This window comes from Polyodon spathula, chromosome 17, assembly GCF_017654505.1.
Source record: "Polyodon spathula isolate WHYD16114869_AA chromosome 17, ASM1765450v1, whole genome shotgun sequence".
In the NCBI taxonomy this organism is placed as follows: Eukaryota; Metazoa; Chordata; class Actinopteri; order Acipenseriformes; family Polyodontidae; genus Polyodon; species Polyodon spathula.
The window spans coordinates 21,709,140-21,730,268 of NC_054550.1; the positions used below are offsets into that span (position 1 = coordinate 21,709,140).

A 21,129-nucleotide genomic window follows, 5' to 3' on the forward strand; every position below is an offset into this window, starting at 1 on the left:
TATTTAACACCTGCTGATCAATACTTCTTAAAGGCAATCACAAGTACGAGCGCAAGTATAAGCACACCCTAATATTTATTTTTATAGTGCTCTGAATTTGGGCTGTATTAGAAGTCAGCTGTTGTGTATATTTCCTGTCTAATCATACGACGTTTACTGCACTTTTTCAATTCATTATGAACTCAGAGACAGGCAGTGGCCATCGCAGTTAGACCTTATGATGAATGCGTATCAAATCTGTTCTCTCTCTTACAATACTCTAGACCTTCATAATAAACAAAGCTTTCTTTTTGCTAATACACTGAGCTAGAGACATGCTGTCGGTCTGTTTTTCAGTGAAGCCCGCGACTATCACTTCAAGTTTCCAGTGCACACATTTTGTGTATCAACAAAACAATAAGCCTAATATTCCACCTTGTAAACACCAGGAAACTGATTGATCAGTAGCCAGGTTTGAGGAGCAGGCCCCTGTTAAATAAATGGTTGCATGAACACCTAATAGTAAACCTACAGTGAGATGGTGTGATATTAATAATTGTGATCAGTTCAGAATAGATTTAGAAGGGGTCTCATAATTCAAATCCCTGATACCTGGTAAATTCAATAATATACCTAAACTAGGGACTTCTGTAACCCAGAACTGTGTATGTTTCTAACCCTGTTGTTATTTACTGTAACCTGACTCATGTTTCATAAATTGGGTAGAATTTTTTCATTATAACAAGTTCACTGACATTGCTGTATGGTTAAACCTGCTGTCTTCATGCCACTTTGCTACAAGCTTGCTAACCCTTTCTGTGGCAGAGAGCTTGCGAGAGACAGAATGCAGGCTTTCAGTTCTTCTGCTAAGACGTGTGTCACTAGATTTTATACGTGCAGTCTGGGATACAGAGAGGTTCAAATAACTGTACATCTAACTGCTCTAGGACTTCTACAATGCACTGCCAATCACATGACAGAGAAGTGCATTCAGATTTTTATAAGTCTTACAGTACATGCTGATTGAAATGCATTCTTCTACTGTGTGCTTCTAAACACAATTAACGTGACGTACTCAATACAGTGGGGACCATGGAAAACTCCCCCAGTACTGCGTCTCATACTGTATTGCACCGTGGGTTACCGGTCACTTGCCACAAACACTCTTTTTTAAATCATGCATCACCTACATTTATAAAAAATCCCCTGTGAACTGTGTTTTTCTTTAAAACTTGAAAAAATATGAATACTGATATGAAAGAATGATATGGATGACAATTACATAAAACCAAAATGTAACAAAAGCAACATCAGATTTAGACTTACTTTGGCTAGAAAACAGAATGTATGTATTGGACTGTATATATTGTATCCCCAAAGCCACACTTACAAAATAATTATTATATTATACATTGTTTATATGGGAGTTTTTTTTGTTTTTGTTTTTAGTCGTTGCCAATAATTTTTGTTATTTTTCTCCCAGTTTGAAATGCCCAATTATTATTTATTGAAAACCTCCAGCTGGATTCATACTGAGTTTGCTGTTTGAATCTGCTGCTGTTTAGATGGTGTCTGTTTATGTATATGATATATACATTGCTATTGGATATGTAATTCCATCATAACTCTCTACTTTATGAACTCAGTGAGTTGAGAGAGGCTCTTGATTAAACCGAGAGGGTCATTCATGGATTTTACTCTTAATTGCAACGTTATTTTTCTAATTTTCTCAACGTTTATTTATGAACTTAAAAGTCATTGTAACATTTCTGTTTTTTCATTTTAATATTTGATAGTGAAATATCTAAATGAGCCCTTCTTAAAACAATGTGTATAAATTAGTCCTATATATAAACATCTGTGTTTACAAAATGATAAAGCATTTGGTGAGATTGGTTTTGGATTTGTAAAATGAACAGATGTTTTCCTCCATTTAATATAGGAGTCAATTGCAGACTTGAATCAAATGTTTTCAGAAGAAGATCCTTAGTTAATCCCTTGTCCATTGTGATGGTGAAAATGTGGCCATGGGACAACCGCTCAAATGTAATGAGGTACAGTCCACACCATTATATAAATACATTTCAGATCTTTAAAACATTTTAGCTCTTTCCAAATACTGTTTTCCCAAGAAGATTTATATTCCTCGTTTGTGTTCCGTCATCACTGGCATACCCCTCCTGTGTGCTTCACAAGTCGTAGGGTATTTGTGCTAAGTGCAAAATTGCATTACTAGAAAGAGATTGCAACTAATGTAAGGATTACATGAAGACACCGGGCCATCCTTATAGAGTGGATGCTGTATATACATATCCATAATGCACACTTAAATTCCATGCGAGCAGATACATACTTTGATTGATGTATTTAAACATAACAGGCTTGCTGTTAATAATAAAGAGATGGAGAAGAAATTAGGGTACTCACAGGACACTGAGTGAATGAAGCTTAATCCCAACACACAGACAGTCAAATGACAAAGCTCTTTCTCCATCCTTACAGTAAGTGTTAATTGGTACTGAATCATATTTGTTGTTGTGCACTTTCAACCCTCACTGCAAGCCCAAACAAGCCTGGTCCAGAGTGTTCTTTTATGTTAACCGAGAAGGAGGCTAGGGCTGTTTGTCATCAACGCTGAGTGGGATTGAGTGTGAAGGCTGGTCGGTCAAATCAAAGCTTCAGTCTCCATGAGAGCGTGAATGCATCATTCCACCACAGAGCTGGTAGGATTGGTTTCAGGCTGCTTCATTGCATTGGCTCTTCTCATTGAAACTTTGAACATTTCAAGTCTACACTTTATTAGGAACCACCAGGAAGAAAGGCAGGCACATCATGAGCCAGGGGGGATGCGAAGGAGCAGAACCATTTAACCTGTCAAGTGATCAACTCCAGTATGCAGTATGTAAGGCATGGAACAGAGCTTTTTGTAAGTCGAACGTAAAATCTATGAATGTTTAAGACCAAATAGTGTCAAATACTGTGCATGTATTGCACGTTGCTACTGCTGCACATACATTAGCCACACATACTATATATATATATATATATATATGCACATAAAAAAACACAGAGAACTGTAATGAAAAAACAGGAAAACAAATCTGGTTCTATTACACTCATTTTTAAAAATAAAAAAGGTTTGTAAAACCAAAGACATAAGTTCAGTGTCAATGAAACTGATAATGATGACTTTTTAGCTAATGTATCATGCTAGGTGCATTTAAAATGAAGGACCAGGATAAATATTTGAGAAGATTATTAATACATAGTAAATAATCAGTCATTGGTGTGTCTGTGTCAATGGTATTCATGTTTTACATGTCCATCCCTCCCTCCTGACTATGGTGGTTATAAAAACTGCCATCATTACATCAATATTATAGATAGAACTACAGTAAAGAGACTTGTATTTTCTGAACCTTGGATCAGTATTTTAATGAACTAACCAGTGGCAGTATTTTGGTCCACCGCTGATGCTGATTAAAGTACACAGAGCTAACAAAATCATTCCAGTAAATTTGATCTAATATGTATTACCATCACGTCATAGATGTGCACATCATGTTAAATGTGTTTTGGGATTTTTCATTATATTTTTTTCATAGCATATATAAACAACATAATTGGCGAACGCATCATGCACTCTTTTCCGTAATGTATGAAGGAATGCATCCTCCTGGAAGTCCATGTATGAAAAATGGACATTAAGTTTTTTTAAACAATGACTTAATCCATCTCTGTTAAATAGAGCGGTGAGCGGTACTATATCTTCAGCTTGCAGTTCAAATGGAATCACCATTATTATTCAAAGCTTTACTTGGAACAGACCCAATATCCAGTTTCAAGTACAGTGCTGCAGAGGAGAGCTATAGACAAGCAGCAAGTCAAAATGTTGTTTACAATAGTATCTGCTGACATAAAAATCCATCTTTCAAGCCAGGCTTGTGCCAAACAAATCCTTTTTGACTCTTGTCCTGTCCTGTTCTTTTTCGTAATCCAACCTCCTCTTAGTTGTTTTTGTATGTGACGCTTTTTTGCTGGTTTGTATGTGCTAAATGTTTTTGCCAGTAAATAATTGTACAACTTTCTGAACCTTCATTTTCTCATGCAATGCTTCTGGCATGTTTGCAACTCTGTGAGCCTCCTGACTCAGCATGTGATCTCTTCCAAAACAATCCACTAGCATGAATCAAAACGAGCGGCTCTTCAAATTTACTTGAAACTGAATTTTGTGTGACCTTGGTTCAACTTGGAACTGAAAGCAACAAGCAAACAGTATTTACTGCATCCTTGGCAGTGCATTGGGGATATTTACTAAGAAGAGTTAATCATTGTATTTGGGTTACAATATACAATATACAAAAATATTTTTCCTTTCTTGACTGAAGTCATTCAATCAAGGTGAAACATGACCATTATCATGAATTCAATGTGGTTAAAGCTTGTTGTCTAGGGGAGCCCAAGAAACAAAAGTATATATTTTACACCATCTATTCTCACATTTGTTATTGGTCAGTGATTTTTTATATCTATCTATCTATCTATCTATCTATATCTATCTATCTATATATATAATTTTTTGACATGGAAAATAATTATAAGTGAAATATTGAAATGTACAGTGAAGCTGTATTGCAAATGTCAAATGGTATCTGATTCCAGAACTCAGGAGCTCTGTAGGTGAAAGATGTCTTGCCTATCTTTGTTCTCATAAGAGGAATATTCAGTTTACACTCAGTGTTCCTTAATCTCATTAACTTCACTTGGTAGCATAGATTGGATGTATCTTGAACTATCACCATGTCTACATTTGTAAAGCAGAGAGCAAAATGAGTTAAATTATACAAAACTTGGGAAGACTATTGTGAACTAGAATGAGTTTGTATTGTATTTCTGTTACTGTATCAATAGCAGTGAAAGAATTTAACCACTCATTTAGCTCATTGAAAAAATAGAGATTTCTCATTAGGTGTGGTGCTTTTCCCACTATTGTACATCTAGAAATAACTTCAGAGCAAACCCAATTGGTCTAAACAGTGGTGAATCAAAATGCCAATGTTGTTGAAATAATTAAGGCATTACTCTTCCTGGTGTTTCCATAAATAATCTAAAGAGACTTTAGATGTTTCGTTTTAATTAAATAAATAGTGGTGTTATTCCTATCTGACTTCATTTAGATTAATTGAATAGACTCCTAGTGCTTCAAATTAAAATTGATTACCAGTATGGCATTGCTATTGCTGCTATTTCTGAAAAAGAACAGAAAGTGGCTACACTATTACAAAAAAAAAAACAACAACATTGCTGAAGTTGCCCTAGGTAATGTTAGCAGCTGACACACAATATTAATTCAAACAAGGGCTCAGTAGAGGCACCGGATGTCCACACAAAGACACTGAACTGTGGAGCATTTTGCTGGAGACATTTCTGGCACTAGTTCATCATGTCTAAATGCCACTGCATGTTTGGACCAATGCAGTAAAGCTGTTCTGTTTAGACAGAATCTGTGTCCCTTTTCCATTGATCATGGACATCCTTCTGGATCTCAGTGCACCCCAGAGAATGGCTGGAATGCCATCATTCCCATCGCTTTAGCTGAACTTACACCACTGTACCTTCTGGGTGGGGAATGTATTGCCTGTTATACCCACCAGCACCTCGCTCGCTTGCAAATACCCTGTTTACACTTTCCACATGGCTTAGGACAACACACCCAGTGTCACATAGCCATCTCCTTGGAAACAGGCACGTAAACACACTTGGCTGAAGACTTTGTTAACCAGTCTTGAGAATGGATGCCAGGGCCTGTGGTCATTATTATTATTTATTTTATAATCTACATTTTATTGAAGTTTCACTCATGCACAGGATCCTGAACAATTATCTTGGAGGCTACTAGTTCTAGCTTGAAAAAGGACACTTGTATGGTCATATGACATGAATTCAGAACAACAACAAAATGATACCGCTTAGCTTATATACAGTATGCTACAATATGTCATACTCATTACCGCCTGTGTTGACTTGAAATGTGTCCCATATACTTCAATAACAATAACAAAACTTTAAGTATAAATCCTCTTTACAAAATATTCAGAAATGCCTTTTCTACCATTTCCTTAACAGTGTTTCTTCTCAGATATTTTATGCTAACGGTGCATTCTGTGTAAGTTACTAATTGAACAAGGATGTTTTTTTTTTTTATATCAACATTATGTCTTTATTTAAAGAATACACGTAGCCTTCTGCATCAAATATATATATTTATTAATTTGATGTCTTTTGTACAGGTACCAATAACCAGGTACCTGTATTTATGTTAAAGGTCATATTCACAAAGTATCTACCCCTGGTAATGTTACAAAACTACAAAGTGTAGAGATCTTAAATGAGCATACATTATTTGAAGGGGTTTTTTTTTGTTTGTTTTGTTGTCTTTTTAGCAAAGCACTGGTGGATTTTAGTATCCCTGAAGAGATCATTGTCACTCAATATCAAATGCATGGCATGGTACATTTGCCATTTTCACCCACCAGATTAATTTTTTGCAATGGTGCCATTTTCAGCGTATGGTAGAAACATGTATTGCTTCTTATCCCTTCTCATTTAACTTTTGTTTTCCCATTAGCCCTGCTACCAAACAATAAATATAAGAGATGTTAATACTGTTCCACATGAAGTCTCAGAGTGAGTGTTAGGGTTGGGGTGCGTACTTGTTGCACAGGAAGTGAATGTAAAGCCCTGGGGCCAGGTAAAAAGGCAGTTAAGTCAAAGTAAATGTAAACACTTCAGGGTCTTGTGACAGCATTGTTATGCTAGAGAGGCCCCAGTCATTACCCTTTAAAATAAATCTACTCTATATAAAGATTGGTAACCATGCAGTTACCAAAAGCCAATCTAGATGTATTTGACTTCTTATTAAGCACAGTTATTACATAAATCCCTAAGCTGCACATTTCAAAGTGTTCATGTTGCAGCACAGAGACATGCTAAATGATTCATTACACTTTAAGTGTTAACAAGGTCAAATCAAGCAACGTGTGTTCAATAATAACGAGTCAGCTTGTAGCATGCTAATGTGTGAATGGGCTGCAGCTGCACCTCACAATCAAACCCATATCTATGTATTAAACAGCACAGGTGTGTTGCATAATGCCTAATATTGATTTGTTTCAGTGGGACATCTTATAACCACAAAGAAAGTGATTTCTATAATTTATAATTGCTCTATTGAAAGATATACATTAAATTAGAGATTCAGCTTTATACAAAACAATACATTATTACATAACATGCACAACATGAAAAGTAACATGCAATAACATGCTTTGACAAAAGTATTTGGGCACCCTGTTATTAGTATTCTGTGTGCCCACCCTTTGCTTCCTTTACAGCTTGCAGTCTTTTTTTGTATTTTGAAACCAGTTCCTGGCATCTTTCCAGATATGTGTTTGCCCATTCTTTAACACATACAGTTTTGAGTTCAGCAATTGACTTTGGTTTCCAGCAGCAGCAGCCTTCAAGTCAATCCACAACATCTCCATGGGATTCAAGTCTGGGAACTGAGATGGCCAATCCATAACATAATCTTCCCTTTTATTTCAGAAATTCCCTTGTAGACTTCACAGAATGCTTCTGGTCATTATCCTGCTGGAAAACAAACTTCTGTCCAATAAGCCTTCTAGCACTGGGTAACAAATGAGAGTGCAAAATGTATTGATATTTTGCAGCATTCATTGATCCTTCTACAATGCAAAGGTCATCAGTGCCTGAGGGAGAAAAACAAGCCCATCCCATCACACACCCTCCACCATGTTTAACACTGGGCATGATGAACTTTCCTTTAAATTCTTCTCCTCTCTTCCTCCAAACACATTGTTGCTTTCTTTGTGAACAAAGTTATATTTTGGATTAATCTGACCATAAAATTTGGTTGAAGAAATCATCAGGCTTCTTCAAGTATTCAATGGAAAACTCCAATCGCTTTCTTTTGTGTTTGCATCTTGATTTTCGCCCATGGACATTCATCTTGTTAAGGTATCGTTGAATTGTTTGCTTGTGAATTTCTTGACCATCTTGTGTCAAATCTTTTGCAGTAATCCAAAGATTTTGCTGGGCTGCTCGAACGATTCTTCTTCCAGATTTTGCAGAAATCTTTCTTGGTCTTCCACACCTGGAGCTAGTTGAAGTAGTTCCTGTTCTCCTGTGTTTCTGAGTCTTTCTGCTATTTTTCTGGTAGTTTCTCCTTTTTCATTTAGTTGTTTCACTGCCATTTTGAAATCGGTGCTGTACTCTTTAGTTTTAACCATTTTTGTTGCTTTTTTGAATCACAAATTTGCTATTTATTTTTCAGCACTTGATGATTATGTATTTGTTTATTCTGTAATTATCATTAGGTGTTGGTTTTCAATCATGATAATTGTCAATATTTAACAATGAATGGATTACATACAAAATAAGTTGATTGCCCAAATACTTTTGTCAAAGTATTAAATTAGTTTTGCATGTTATTTTTCATTTTATGCATGTTATAAAGCTGAATCTCTAATTTAAGCTATATCTTTCAAAAGAACAATTAGAAATTATAGAAATCACTTTCATTGTGGTGTTTCTCTTTTTTTTAACTCACTACTACTTTTGTCTGCAACAGTAGGTGTTTCAACATAACATAATAAGCGACATATAGGTACATAGTGGAAACATGTGTGAAGAATTTGACTAAGATGATATTTATTTTATTTTTCTAATTTACTCATGTGTGAAGTAAATATATAAGATAAATATAAATATATATTAATATATTATATATTATATATATATATATATAATATCTATTATCATATATATATATATATATATATATATATATATATATATATATAAAATCAAAGTTTTCGGAGAGTTTAGTACAATGCAGCATGTTGGTCTCATGAGAGAGGTCATTTCACAGTAGCTTGCTATGTTTGGGACTGCTTATGGTAGGTCAGTAGGAGCAAGGGTTTATTATATTGATTTAGGATAACCCAATGAAGACTTTGGCTAAGTGCACTTGAGTTAAAAAATAAAACTTTTCAAGTAAAAAGTAATGTATGACAATAATATTCATTCTGCACCTTATAAAACTTGTTTTCCTAGTGTTTAAACTTTACACTAGTGTTTACCTTGGATTAACAACGTTTTGTGTTTTATCATGCCTGCCTAGGCTTTTCCATTACTTTACTGCCCAAATACTTTAAGATATGTTTTATCTCTGCTCCCCTTATCTGAGTGTTCTTCTGTAGTGCTTGATGCTCACCTCTGTGATTGTTTGGTACAGTATCAGAAATGAGTTCTAGTATTTTGATGAGAAAGCTGGTCAGAGCTGCTTGCTTTCCTGCTATCCCACGGTGTTTTCGGTATGGAGGAGCTGTGTAAGGGAATCTTTGTTAAGCTGCAGCTGGAAATAGAAGGAAATAATGATTACCATATTATGTAAAGTAAGGGTCAATAAGATTGCATGGAGCTCAGTGTTCTCTGGGTCATGTGCAGAGATGCAAGTCATACTTTAATGGTTTAAGTAAATCTGCAGGATGGTCATGTGCATCTCTGAACAATAAAGAATGAATCATCTTTTTTTTTTGGAAGTAAGATAGAAGTACACTTTTCTCAGCCTCCATTTCTTCTGTAACATTTCTTTCATAAAGACTCATACAGTGATCTCTTGACACAGTGTTGATAGAACAAGCATAATAAGATCAAATGATCGTTTAATAATGGACTTTAATTACCATAAATGGCAAAATGAAATGAATTAGGGAGAGTATGCATTCATACTAACTATAAAACACACCTATTGTTCATTCAAGAACCGCTTGGTCAGCAGTGAGCTATATGGTGCTTTTGGTCTTGGTGTCATGGTACAGCTGATACATACCTCTATTACGATAAAAGTAGTGTAGTATAGTGTATGTTATAGTAAACACATGGTAAAGCATAGACAAGCAATGCAAATCACATATAAGTCTGGTAAATCACAGAGAATTGGTATAAGCATCGTAAACATCAGAATTCCTGTTCAAATTTATGAGAGCATCCCTCTCTCAAGTACACGCTGCCAACTGTGCTGAACTGTGTGATGGTTTTGTTAAGTGTATTACTCATAATGTCCACTAGGGGCTAAATTATCTCACCAAACTAAGATTGGAACTCAGGACACCAGAGGGGAATCAGACCCATAGAATCTTTCATCCAGAGTTTTTGAGTCGGTATGAATAATTCATCTCATTTAGCAATGTTTTGTTTTCCAGCAGTAGTCTAATGGGCTGGACTGATCTAATTAATACAGTATTCTAATTACAGTAAGCCAGGCTGTTATCTATGAATGAGGCGGTCAGTTATCCTTTTAAACACCAGTCCCATCGGAGTACAAGCTGCAACTGCACTGCAAGAAAATGTTTGTTGCGATCGGTAGTTGAGTTCCTTTGGCTGGTACTTCAATGAAAGTTCTTCACAGTGCGGCTCTCTCTCATGCTGGATGATAATATGACATTACATATTACTGTGTAGTCCACAGCCGCTCTCAATCAGGAACTGAAATCAGTTTAGGGTTAACACCTACAAGCTGCAAGGCTGGCAGATGTACCAAGTCTAACACAGATTATAAATAAAGCTCAGCAAGAGACTTCCAGGAAAAAAAGTTTAGCCTCACCTAGAATTCTAGGATTGTGAGCTAATTAAAGAAAAAAAATATATAAACATAATTTAGATCTTTTATTTAATATCATGTAATCAAAGAAACTACACAATTGATATTGCAAAAGTGTACCGGTAGCCATAATAGTAGTATTCATGTTAGGTTTCGAAATGTCACGTTTTTCAGTTTTTGTCAGTTTTTTTCATTAAGTATATGGAAAACTGGAAAATGGCATGTAACTCAATATGTTATTGTAACAATATTCAGCAGGTTTCATTTGACTTTATAAAATTTCTATAGGGTAATGCAAAACGTTTGCTGTACATGCAAAGCAAACCAGGACACTCAGATGGTTATAATAAATGTTAAAGATTTGAAAATAAGCCTTAAAATAACCCCTGCACATTCCTGTTCAAACATTTAAGTTGTTGAAGAAGCCAAAACAAAAAGATCTATAGAATCAGATTTATTTTCAAATTACTGTTTGTGCATACCTTTGTTTTCAGCAATCAATGTGTAGATGTTGGTACTGTCAGAACTGTTTTAGTGATATGCTTAATGGCACATCGAATTTTAAATATAAACCAAGTCTGTTTATCCACTTATATGCCAGACAAAGGATTACTGTACCTTAAAGTTCTTCTTGAGTTCTGCTTTTATACAGTAGCTTGTTTATAGCAAAGTTAAGGTGCAATTAAATGTCCAATTTAGTAGTGGTTGTCGTTTTGTACAGAATTAATTACTATTACAAAACATTCAGTAAAGTAAGATACAAGTGTGCTCCACAGTACTTATGAATTGATAAATAAAACACACTTTCTTCATTTAGCGAAGTACTTCCAAAGATCCTGGTGGTGGCAGCACTCAGTCAAAATTGTTTGAGCAAAATCTGGCATCTACTTAACCCTTTCATGCATGGCAACCTCATTGGATGGATAAAAAGACTCAAATGCATGATGGCTTCATATGAGGATGCATTTTTTTCCCATATAAAGCAATGGAAAACATAAGAACAAAAGTTCAATGAAAAATATATTTATTATGTGTCCAAAATGACTTTTGTTCAGCTATTTTCAATTGTTCATGCATGAAATGGTTAATATGCCTGTTAATTGAAGTATGATTACAATATGAAGTTTGCGTATCTGTTTTGCTGATTATGAAATGCCTTTCTCATCTGTGGTGTAGAGCTTCACTGTGCCTTACTCCTAAATATTTTGTATCTGAATGCCTAATGCAATCTTACTACAAGGTACGACTGCTTGTAGGGTTTCAGGTAGCATTGGCACTGATCTCTAATTCACAGGTGAATAACTCAGCAGAATTTATGTTCTGCAGCTCTTGTCTGATTTAGTCCTGTGCTTTACATTGCAGTCAGCATTTTCAGCCGTTGGGCACAGCAGGATGCATTATCGTAATGAAAATGTTTTAATCTAATCTGGCTTTGTCCGCCTCCCTGTCGGTGCTCAGTCATGTGTGAATATATGCTGCAACATTTATTCTAAAAGGTATCCAATAAAGAATTGTGGCCTATCCAACAACATCCCATCAAAGACTGTTGAACTTACTGATTTAACAACAACATTATTATCACCTTTCCATCCCAAAAACAAGAAATTAGCAGTGTTCAAAACACAATTATTCACACACTGCTCAACTTAATAATGGCATGTCTTTACCTTGTATTTTCATCGGATAGCTCCCTGTGTTCTTGTTGACCAGTTTGTTTGTTTACTTTCCCAAAGTGAAATGTGGATATATTTCCCCTGATGGTAGCAGTATAAACTGTACGACGTTGGTATGGATTTAAAAGTTTGGAATTAAGTTTTCTGAAAGATCCATTATGCAATTTCAGCATGCACTGTGTACTTAATTAAAATCGCAATCAGGTAAACCACAGTTGCTCACAAGGGGGCAGCGTGCCACAACAAGGTCGCCAGGACCACACTAGTCATGTTGTGACATATGTGTAACTGGTTTTCAATAGTTTTTGAAGCCTACTTCATGGTTACTGAAGAGCTTACTTGTTAGATGTTTACCACTCAAATAAAAGTAAATCGGAAGATAGAAGACTTGATCCTCAAGTCTCACATGTTTTATCACACACACACACACACACACACACACACACACATACAAACACATACACCTACTGTATCTCAGCAGTGACTGGCACTGTGCTGTCTGCTTGTAATTCATTATGCTACTGTAAACAAGCAAGCCCAGGCACTAATGCAGACTGATAGCCGTGGCTTCCACTGTGATGCACTCTGTGAAGTAATGCTATACGATGAGGGAGGCTGGCAGACTGCTGAGTTACAGGAAGCAGGCAGTGTTCTCTGAAGTGATGCAATCAAGCAATCTGCAGCCTGTAAAAGGAAGGGAACTAGAGACTTTCTCCTGGTAGCTGCTAGTTATTTTTTGATGCCAGCTGTCTGGATCGAATCAGTAATTAGAGTCCCAAATTTATTTAAAGATATTTGAACTATGTGGGGTTTGGATGTATTCTCATTAACCTTGGCACCGAATGGACAAATGGCCCTTTACAGCAACACTTCTCTTTATGGCAGATCCCTCCCCATTAAGATATTTCTATATTGGAGATATCCCAAATATCTTATATATATACTGACCGTTTATAGTCTAATATATCTATATATATATTATACGAATTGAACCCTAATATTGTCAGAGAGATGTCAGCATGAGAAACCCTATAACTGTCCCCTTTCCTTTCATTGGGATTATAAAAAATGTAGGTTGGACAGATTTTTTTATTTGAAAAACAAAATGGCATTTAAAAAAATAAATAAATTACTTGTTTTAAAAAAATGCAGTGAGACGTAGGGGGCGCTGTTGATGCTACAGGAACCGGGAGTTGATACATTAAATAACTTTAACAAAGTACCCCCAAAGCCCTGCAATGGCTGCTGAGTAATCTTTCTCGAAGTTCAGACAAATCCTCATTCACCAAAGGCTAAGACTAACAGCAGATAATATATGTGCAGATTAAATCTTAAAGCTTGTTTAAAAACAAAGGCAAGAGTTGGATGTTCAATAGCTGCAGATGTCCTTTTTGTAGTTCTAATAATAAATACATTGCTATTAAATCCTTACTCAGCACTCCTTGAAATAAGGGTCAATGATAAGAGGTCAGGAAATGGATTTTAAAGATCCAGAAATAGATGATCTGTTGAAAAGTACTCCTGCAACCTCCCATAATCCATGCTCAGTACATGAGCCCATAATCCTGCAGTGCATCCTTCAAACTGTAAAACTCTTTCAGCTGAAAATAATTTGCAATAATACATTGTAAGCAAACCCTATGTGGCTGACAGAGGGACTGGAATAAATGAGCATCAATTGCTGCCTCCTCTTGTCCCTTGCTCCCAATTAGCAGTATAGAGCCTCTCTGAGGAGGGTGCTGTTCAACATGAAGAGAAGCGTGGGCCGCTGCAATACCTCATCTTTATCTTTTATAATCATCTTGTTTTGACTGAGATTTCTTAAGAAATCTTTCATCGACAAAGTATGTTTTGAATCTGTATGATACTGAGTAAACAAGAAGGGGGATCAACAATGTGGAGAGTTGTAGGGTTTGCATTTTGATCGCTCTTAAAGTACATGGTGCTAAAAAAATAATTCCAGTAAATCTTATCTAATATTACAATCTCCTTGTTGTAGAATACATTAAAAACTGGACATGTGGCATTTTCTGTCTCATCACGACACACCCTGTTCGCCTCCCACATCAGTGAGACAGGTGATCAGGTACGCTGTCAGTAAACATATGTATGCTCAAAGTAATCCTTTATTAATCCTTTTCAATTCAAGCACAGAGTCTGCAGACTGCTACTGCTACCCCTTTCAGGCTGCAGTCCTGTCTGTGTCTGGTCTTTGTGTCATTCCTACAGGGGTTGTTTGAGGACCTGCAAAAAATATCCAAAATGTCATGTGAAGACCTTCAGATAATTACAACATATTGTGATTCTAATTCTTTCTTCTTTTTTCATCTATGTCCTCAATGAGCCGTCGTATATTCCTGAAATAATGTAATAACAAGTATTAAAATTAGAGCTTGTGATGACCATAGCATATATCAACAGTATGTACAGAATAGTAAAGAAGAAGAATGACCAAGTTTCATGACAATTTGATAAGTGATTATCCAGATGGATGAATAGCTAGACAGACACCCCCTATATCCCTAGACTTTGATACACTCAATAACTCAACAATAGTACCAAGTTTCATGAAAATTGGATAAGCAGTTCTCCATATATATGCAAAAATGTGAAGTGTGACATTCCTACGGACAGATGTGCAATATGTAAGGCCGTCTACTATATCCCCCTCTCAGAAGATTGCATCCCTAGCAGGGGATAATAAACCCTTCCTTAATCCTTGAAACAACATCACATAGCTAATTAAAGACTAAAAAGAAAGCAGGTCAAAAGTTTTTTTTAGTGTCTGTAGTTTCTTTCTGAGTGATTAAGAACTTTTATTATTACCCTTCAGCTATTGTGTGTCAGTTAGTCTGCTAAATAACAGCAGAAAAGCAGAAAAAACACTGGCTGGAGTGGCAGAGAACACATATAACTTGACATTAAACAGGTAAGACAGTGTTTATACTGTAGTATCCTAGTAGCGTTAAAAGGCTCTGAGAAAGAGAGCCTGTTTATTTGCCAGTCCTTTGTTAAGAGTCCTGTGATGGGCGAGGTCTCAGTGGTGTGGTGCAGCGAACAAGCAGGAGTCCCAACAGGTTTTTAAAGGAAACAACCAGGGTAGGTATTTATTATTTTTTAGTTTTTTAATCGCCCAGCAGCTAAGGGCAGGTGTGATCTGGAGCACAAAATCAAAAAATGTAAATTTAGAAATTCTCCTGAGCCTCATAAATTAAATTTAAAATATAATGTGTCCAATCAGAAGGGTTGCAAACATCATAAAAAGTAAACATGTTTTTTAAATAATGATTTTGCACCAAATGCAGGTAAATTAAAGTTAAATGTAAAAAAACAACTGAACATAATACCGGCAAAAAAAAAAAAAAAAAACCATATAAAGTTACATGGAATTTGGATTTGCTGCTTTTGCTTCCTGTAACATGGTTTATTAACATGTTAACTTCAAATTTTAGCGTGCCTTATTGTGTCATCTTAATAGCATCCATAAAGCACAGCACACTAATATAATCACTTAAGGGGGGCAAAAGTAGGTTGTATACAAGTCTGAATTGGGTACGCTAAGTACATTATGTAAATACTAATTTAATTCCAACTCAAAGGAGCAGTTAGCTGTGTTCTGGTTCTCATCTGTAGGTATCAGGTTTGTGTTGGTATCTCAGACTAACAATTGTATAGCAAACAATTCAAATGCTCTTTTCAGCTAGTCGGGATGAGTGTTTTTCTAGAAGATCTTTTCTCTTGATACATTAGAAGAAGTCTAGGTAGATTCAATTATAGAACATAATGAGGCCAGGACTCTAGTAAGAACTCCCCTAAACCTGTGCACCATTCATAAATCAGCCACAAGCAGTATGAGGAAAAAAGAAACTTGATCTTAATCAAATGACATGCTTTTTGCCAAGCCTAGTTTCAATGGAAAACAGCTTTAGCTACTCTGATTTTCAAATATACATGTCCCTATGCTAGACCTGTTCCAGAGTTTATCTTGCTCTCACACACTCAGTACATTTTACATCCTACAAACCAAACCTGCAGACAGCATGGAAACAGCTGTGCAATTATAAACATTTTCTTCCAGCATGACTGAACCTGAAGACGGCACAAACAATGTCATGATCAGACTGTTTCAGGGCAGACATGCTTTCCAGATCGTGTTTCTCTGCATCATAATGGGGTACTGGGAAGATTCATAGTGGCTGCTGGGGATTGGCTGCCTGTGGAGAGCACTTCAGTTTCTTCAAAGTATAATGCGACGCTGAACCAGAAAAAAAAAAAAAAAAAAAAAAAAAACACAAGTCAGAATCCTAAACCACATCAGAAGTTGTGGTTTATATAAAATCCAGATTTGACTTTAATTTCAGGCACAAGGAAACTGCCGTTTGTAAAACAAAAAGCACTGGGCAAAGAATTTATTAAAATGCTGATGTTGTTGACCTCCGACACAAGCAGCATTTATCACTGACATGCTCTGCCTTGTCTTGGCAGTCATCATTACAGAAACCTCTTTTTATTTTATTGCACAAACCCAGCTTGTAGAAAGGAAAGCAGCAGATTTGTTATAGTGTAATGATTTTGAAACTCTTGCCTATGTATTACACTGGTCTTGTAGGGAGTAACTGGCTTTTCATAACTGAGAGTGCAGCTGTGACCTTTCTGCTTAATAAGCTGTTTTGAGCCTATGTACAAAACATAATCAAACAAAATAAAACTGGTACTAAGACCATTTACTTTTGTTAAAAGTGACATGCTATAACTTTAAGTAAGCGTGGCGGAACGCCTAATAGCACTATATGCAACCCGTTGTTTATGTTGCCCCTTTAAATGGTAAATAAATAATTGAATCTATCTGTAAACATTGCGTGATTTTCCTGTGTTTAATGTAAGCTCTGAATCAACACAGGGTTAATCAACTCATAAAACCAAACTGTACATAGCTGGTGCACCTCAGCAGTTTGCAATCACCAGCCTTGTTGATCGACATTGTGATGCGTGGATATACGCTTTGCTGCCTGTAAGAATTTAGCAAAACTTTTAAATGTAACTTCTTGTTAGCTGGGTTTCTGCTGACTGTGGCGAAGTAAAGAAGAAATGCAGATGTAAACTATTATTGTGCTTTGTCTCACACCATGCATCATGCTAGAGAAATAAAATCAAATTTGGTCAAGGAAATTACATAAGTTATATTTATAGCTGTGCTAAACAAAGTTTTGTTTTTCAGAAATAAACATGTTTATACCATGAAAGCTGGGCTCAGAAACTAACATCTATACTGATGGTGGTTCAGAAAACAAACATCTCTGATGCCATGAAAGCTGGGCTCAGAAGCTAACATCTCTGCACCAGGGCTGCTCAGAATACCATCAACTGAGTCTTGTATGTAGTCACTGTTGTATTATTTGGTGAATAAAACTATTTTGATTGAAACCACTCGAAGAAGACTGTCTAATTCGTTTTTATAAGAAATAAAATCTTACAATAGGTATAATACATTAGTGTTATATAAGTATAATGCACTGCCATTAATTCTCTAGCATTAAATACTCTTTCAAATGTGCTTGCTTTATTTGTCTTTATAGATATCTTGATATTAGGGATGTCTAACGGGTAGCTCTTGAAACAGATAGGACTTTTTCAGCTCAAATATCAATAAGAGGTGAGGGGACATATTTTCAAAGTGTCTACTTTAGTCTTTAAGTAACTTCTATTTTTAAAGAGGTAAAACGCCTGCTCATTTTACAAAACTAGAACCAAACACTTGTTAAATATTTCAATTTCTCTTCAGCACTCTCAAGATGTTTTGCTCCTCATTTTCTAAAATTAACATGTTTTTTTTTGTTTGTTTGTTTTTAAATAGGAGTTAAAAATAGAGAAATTATTTAAGGTTATTAATGGGTACGAAATGACTAGAAGAATAAATGGTTAGAAGCTGTGTGGTCCAGTGGTTAAAGAAAAAAAGGCTTATAACCAGGAGGTCCCAGGTTCAAATCTTAGCTCACTCAGTGAGTCACTGTGTGACCCTGAGCAAGTCACTTAACCTCCTTGTGCTCTGTCTTTCTGGTGAGACACTGTTGTAAATGACTCTGCAGCTGATGCATAGCTCACACACCCTAGTCTCTGTAAGTTGCATTAGATAAAGGTGTCTGCTAAATAAACAAATAATAATGCAAATACTAAATTGGCATCTCAGTTTAATCTGGAAAAATTGGATATTATTTTGATGGTTTTTAGCTTTTTATTTTTAATTTAGCTATTTCATGTTATACGTTTACATTTTATTCTGTTTTTGTGTTTTATAGTCTCTTTAAGACTCCAGTGACTGTTGGCCTGGCTATCTATTCTAACAGGTTCACCATCTATAAACCATGTTTGTTGATATTTTTCAGAGGATCCCTGTTTGAAGGTCTGGCTGTCGGACAGTGAAGATGTCCGGTTCAGTAACCATGAGACGGTATTGCTGCAGGGCTCAAGGCCAGAGCACTTAGACTTCGTCCGAATCACGCCGGTGGAAGGTGGCAACCTCGTGGACAAACTGTACTATAGTCACCAGGAGCTGGATGTAAGTAGTGAGGTCTTGTGGCAGGCAGGAACTACTCCCACACTGCTGATTTCTTTCTCCTACAGTATAATAAATGCTATCCAGCTTGGCTACAATCTGTCAGATCCTCTTCTTCCTCCTTCTCTCCCACATCCACCGGTGTGTTGGTTCAGTCCCGTCCCCCCCTCCTCTAACACTTTGAGTTGCCTGGGGCTCTGGGCACTGGGTGGCCTGATACTTCTGCAGATTTGGAGTCAGTGCCAAAGCAGTTTCTTATCAAAGCAATTGGCTTTCCTCTATTCCAGTTTGTTTGCATGTTCTTCATACAATCTTGATCTGAATTTTCGAGTTTTCACGGCTAATTGGCGAGATCTTCTTTTGTGTTACTATTAGTCTCAGGTTTACTATTTGTGAATATATGCTTGTGTTTCTAATTCAATAAAATGTTGAAACTTTCCTTTTAGTACCAGTGTTCTTTTTGTCCTTGAATTGTGAAATATATTTTTTCTGAATAACTAAGACATAGAGTTGGATGGAAGTGTATTTGTACAGGTATGGCAGTTAACCTACATTTTAATACACAGGGATGGAGGGAAGTATATATGTAAAGGAACAGCAATTCAGACAGCTACCCTTTATTTTAATTTTGATGGCTGTATACAGTATATAAGAGTTCACTTGACATTACCTGTATTTTCAGTGTCCCTGTACAATATATTTTTGTTGGAGTATAGTATAGCCATGGCATGATGTATCTTTATTTACCGCTATGTCATATGATATTTTATACTAAACTGTTACTGAGTTTAGTGTGCCAATCTTCCAAGCCAGGCCCTTTTCAAACAGGCAATAGGGTGTGCAGCTTGTATGTCACGAAAAGCATGTCAGATGTTTACAGTAGGAGTGTAACTTGTTATAATTGCATTTTAAGAAAGGTGGTGGAATCAGTTTTAATACAGTACAGTATTAAAGTCTGATAGAATAATATATATTTTTTTATATTTACAAAAATATATATTTAAAAAATGCTTAAACAATAATGTTTACTTCTGTTAATTAAATCTTTACTCAAATATGTTTTTATATTTACAAAAATATATTAAAAAAATGCTTGAACAATAATGTTTGCTTCTGTTAATTAAAGCTTTACTCAAATATATTTGTAGAAAATATCCCAAGATGTCTTGACATTGTCTAGTGAACCATTAAACTGGACCCTCGCCTATGGAAAGATAACTCATTACACTATGTAACACAATTTTTGTTCCTGTGTAGTAAGTGTTATTGTCTAATTGCTTATGCCTCAAAAGTATAGAAAATGGCTATTATTCCCCACAAACTTTGCTTTTGTGACCAGGACAGTGATATTTCAAAATATCACTATTTCCAATGGGAAAAAGGGCAAATGTGTATCTTTTCGTTCACATAAAGTCAGAAAAAACAACATATGAATCCAAATTAACATGTATTTATACTAAAGTAATACGAAAATGACTACAAAAGATTTAGAAGTGAGAAATAACACTTACTACCCAGGAACAAAAAAAAAAAATATTGTTACACGGTGTTATTATTTATTGACATGCATACCACCACCGCACCCTTGGCCTGTTCTACACTATTGATTCAAACTTAATCCTAACACTGCATTCTTTCCATTATAGAAATATTTTAAACAAATACTATTGAAGTAGCATTATAATGACTTTGTACTACCCTGAACATAGCAGAGCAGACCACAAAGCAACCAGCAATGGCAACACAATGGATTTGGCACAAATACTGCACAGAGGTCCAGAAACACTATCTGATACGGTACCATGATTAGCAGACAGTATATAATGGTTCATACTATCATGATTATGTTCATGTAGGACAGCGACACTTCACATTATCTTAACAGAGCTGAATTGAGTGGTGATCGACTAGAGCAGTTAGCTGTCATATAAAGATAGGCTTGAAGTATTATGATACCAACAGGGAGATCGAGGTCAGAACCAAGTAGTGACTGGTGGGGGAAGACAACGGCTGCAGAGGATTGTGGCAACTGAAAGGTATCAGTCAGTTTGTATAATGCTAAAGGCTGTTAGTGAGCAAGCTTTGTCAGTTAACATGCAAACTCACCTTGATAAAATCAACAAATAAGAGGGGAATTAAGTACGCCAGTCAATGGGAGTTGCAGAGTGTCAGAGATGATAAAGAATTGGATGAGCGCCTGGTCCCTTCACAAGCTGCATTACAAGGTGATACAACCACAG

General features: G+C 35.9%; 1 protein-coding gene across 1 annotated transcript in view; it reads left to right on the forward strand.

Moving 5' to 3' along the window:
* The window catches only part of LOC121329856 (formin-like), a 140,947-nt gene that overhangs the window by 3,344 nt on the left and 116,474 nt on the right, over nt 1-21,129 (forward strand). The window contains 1 exon segment of the mRNA XM_041275779.1: nt 18,720-18,892. Coding sequence (XP_041131713.1) covers nt 18,720-18,892 — 173 coding nt within the window.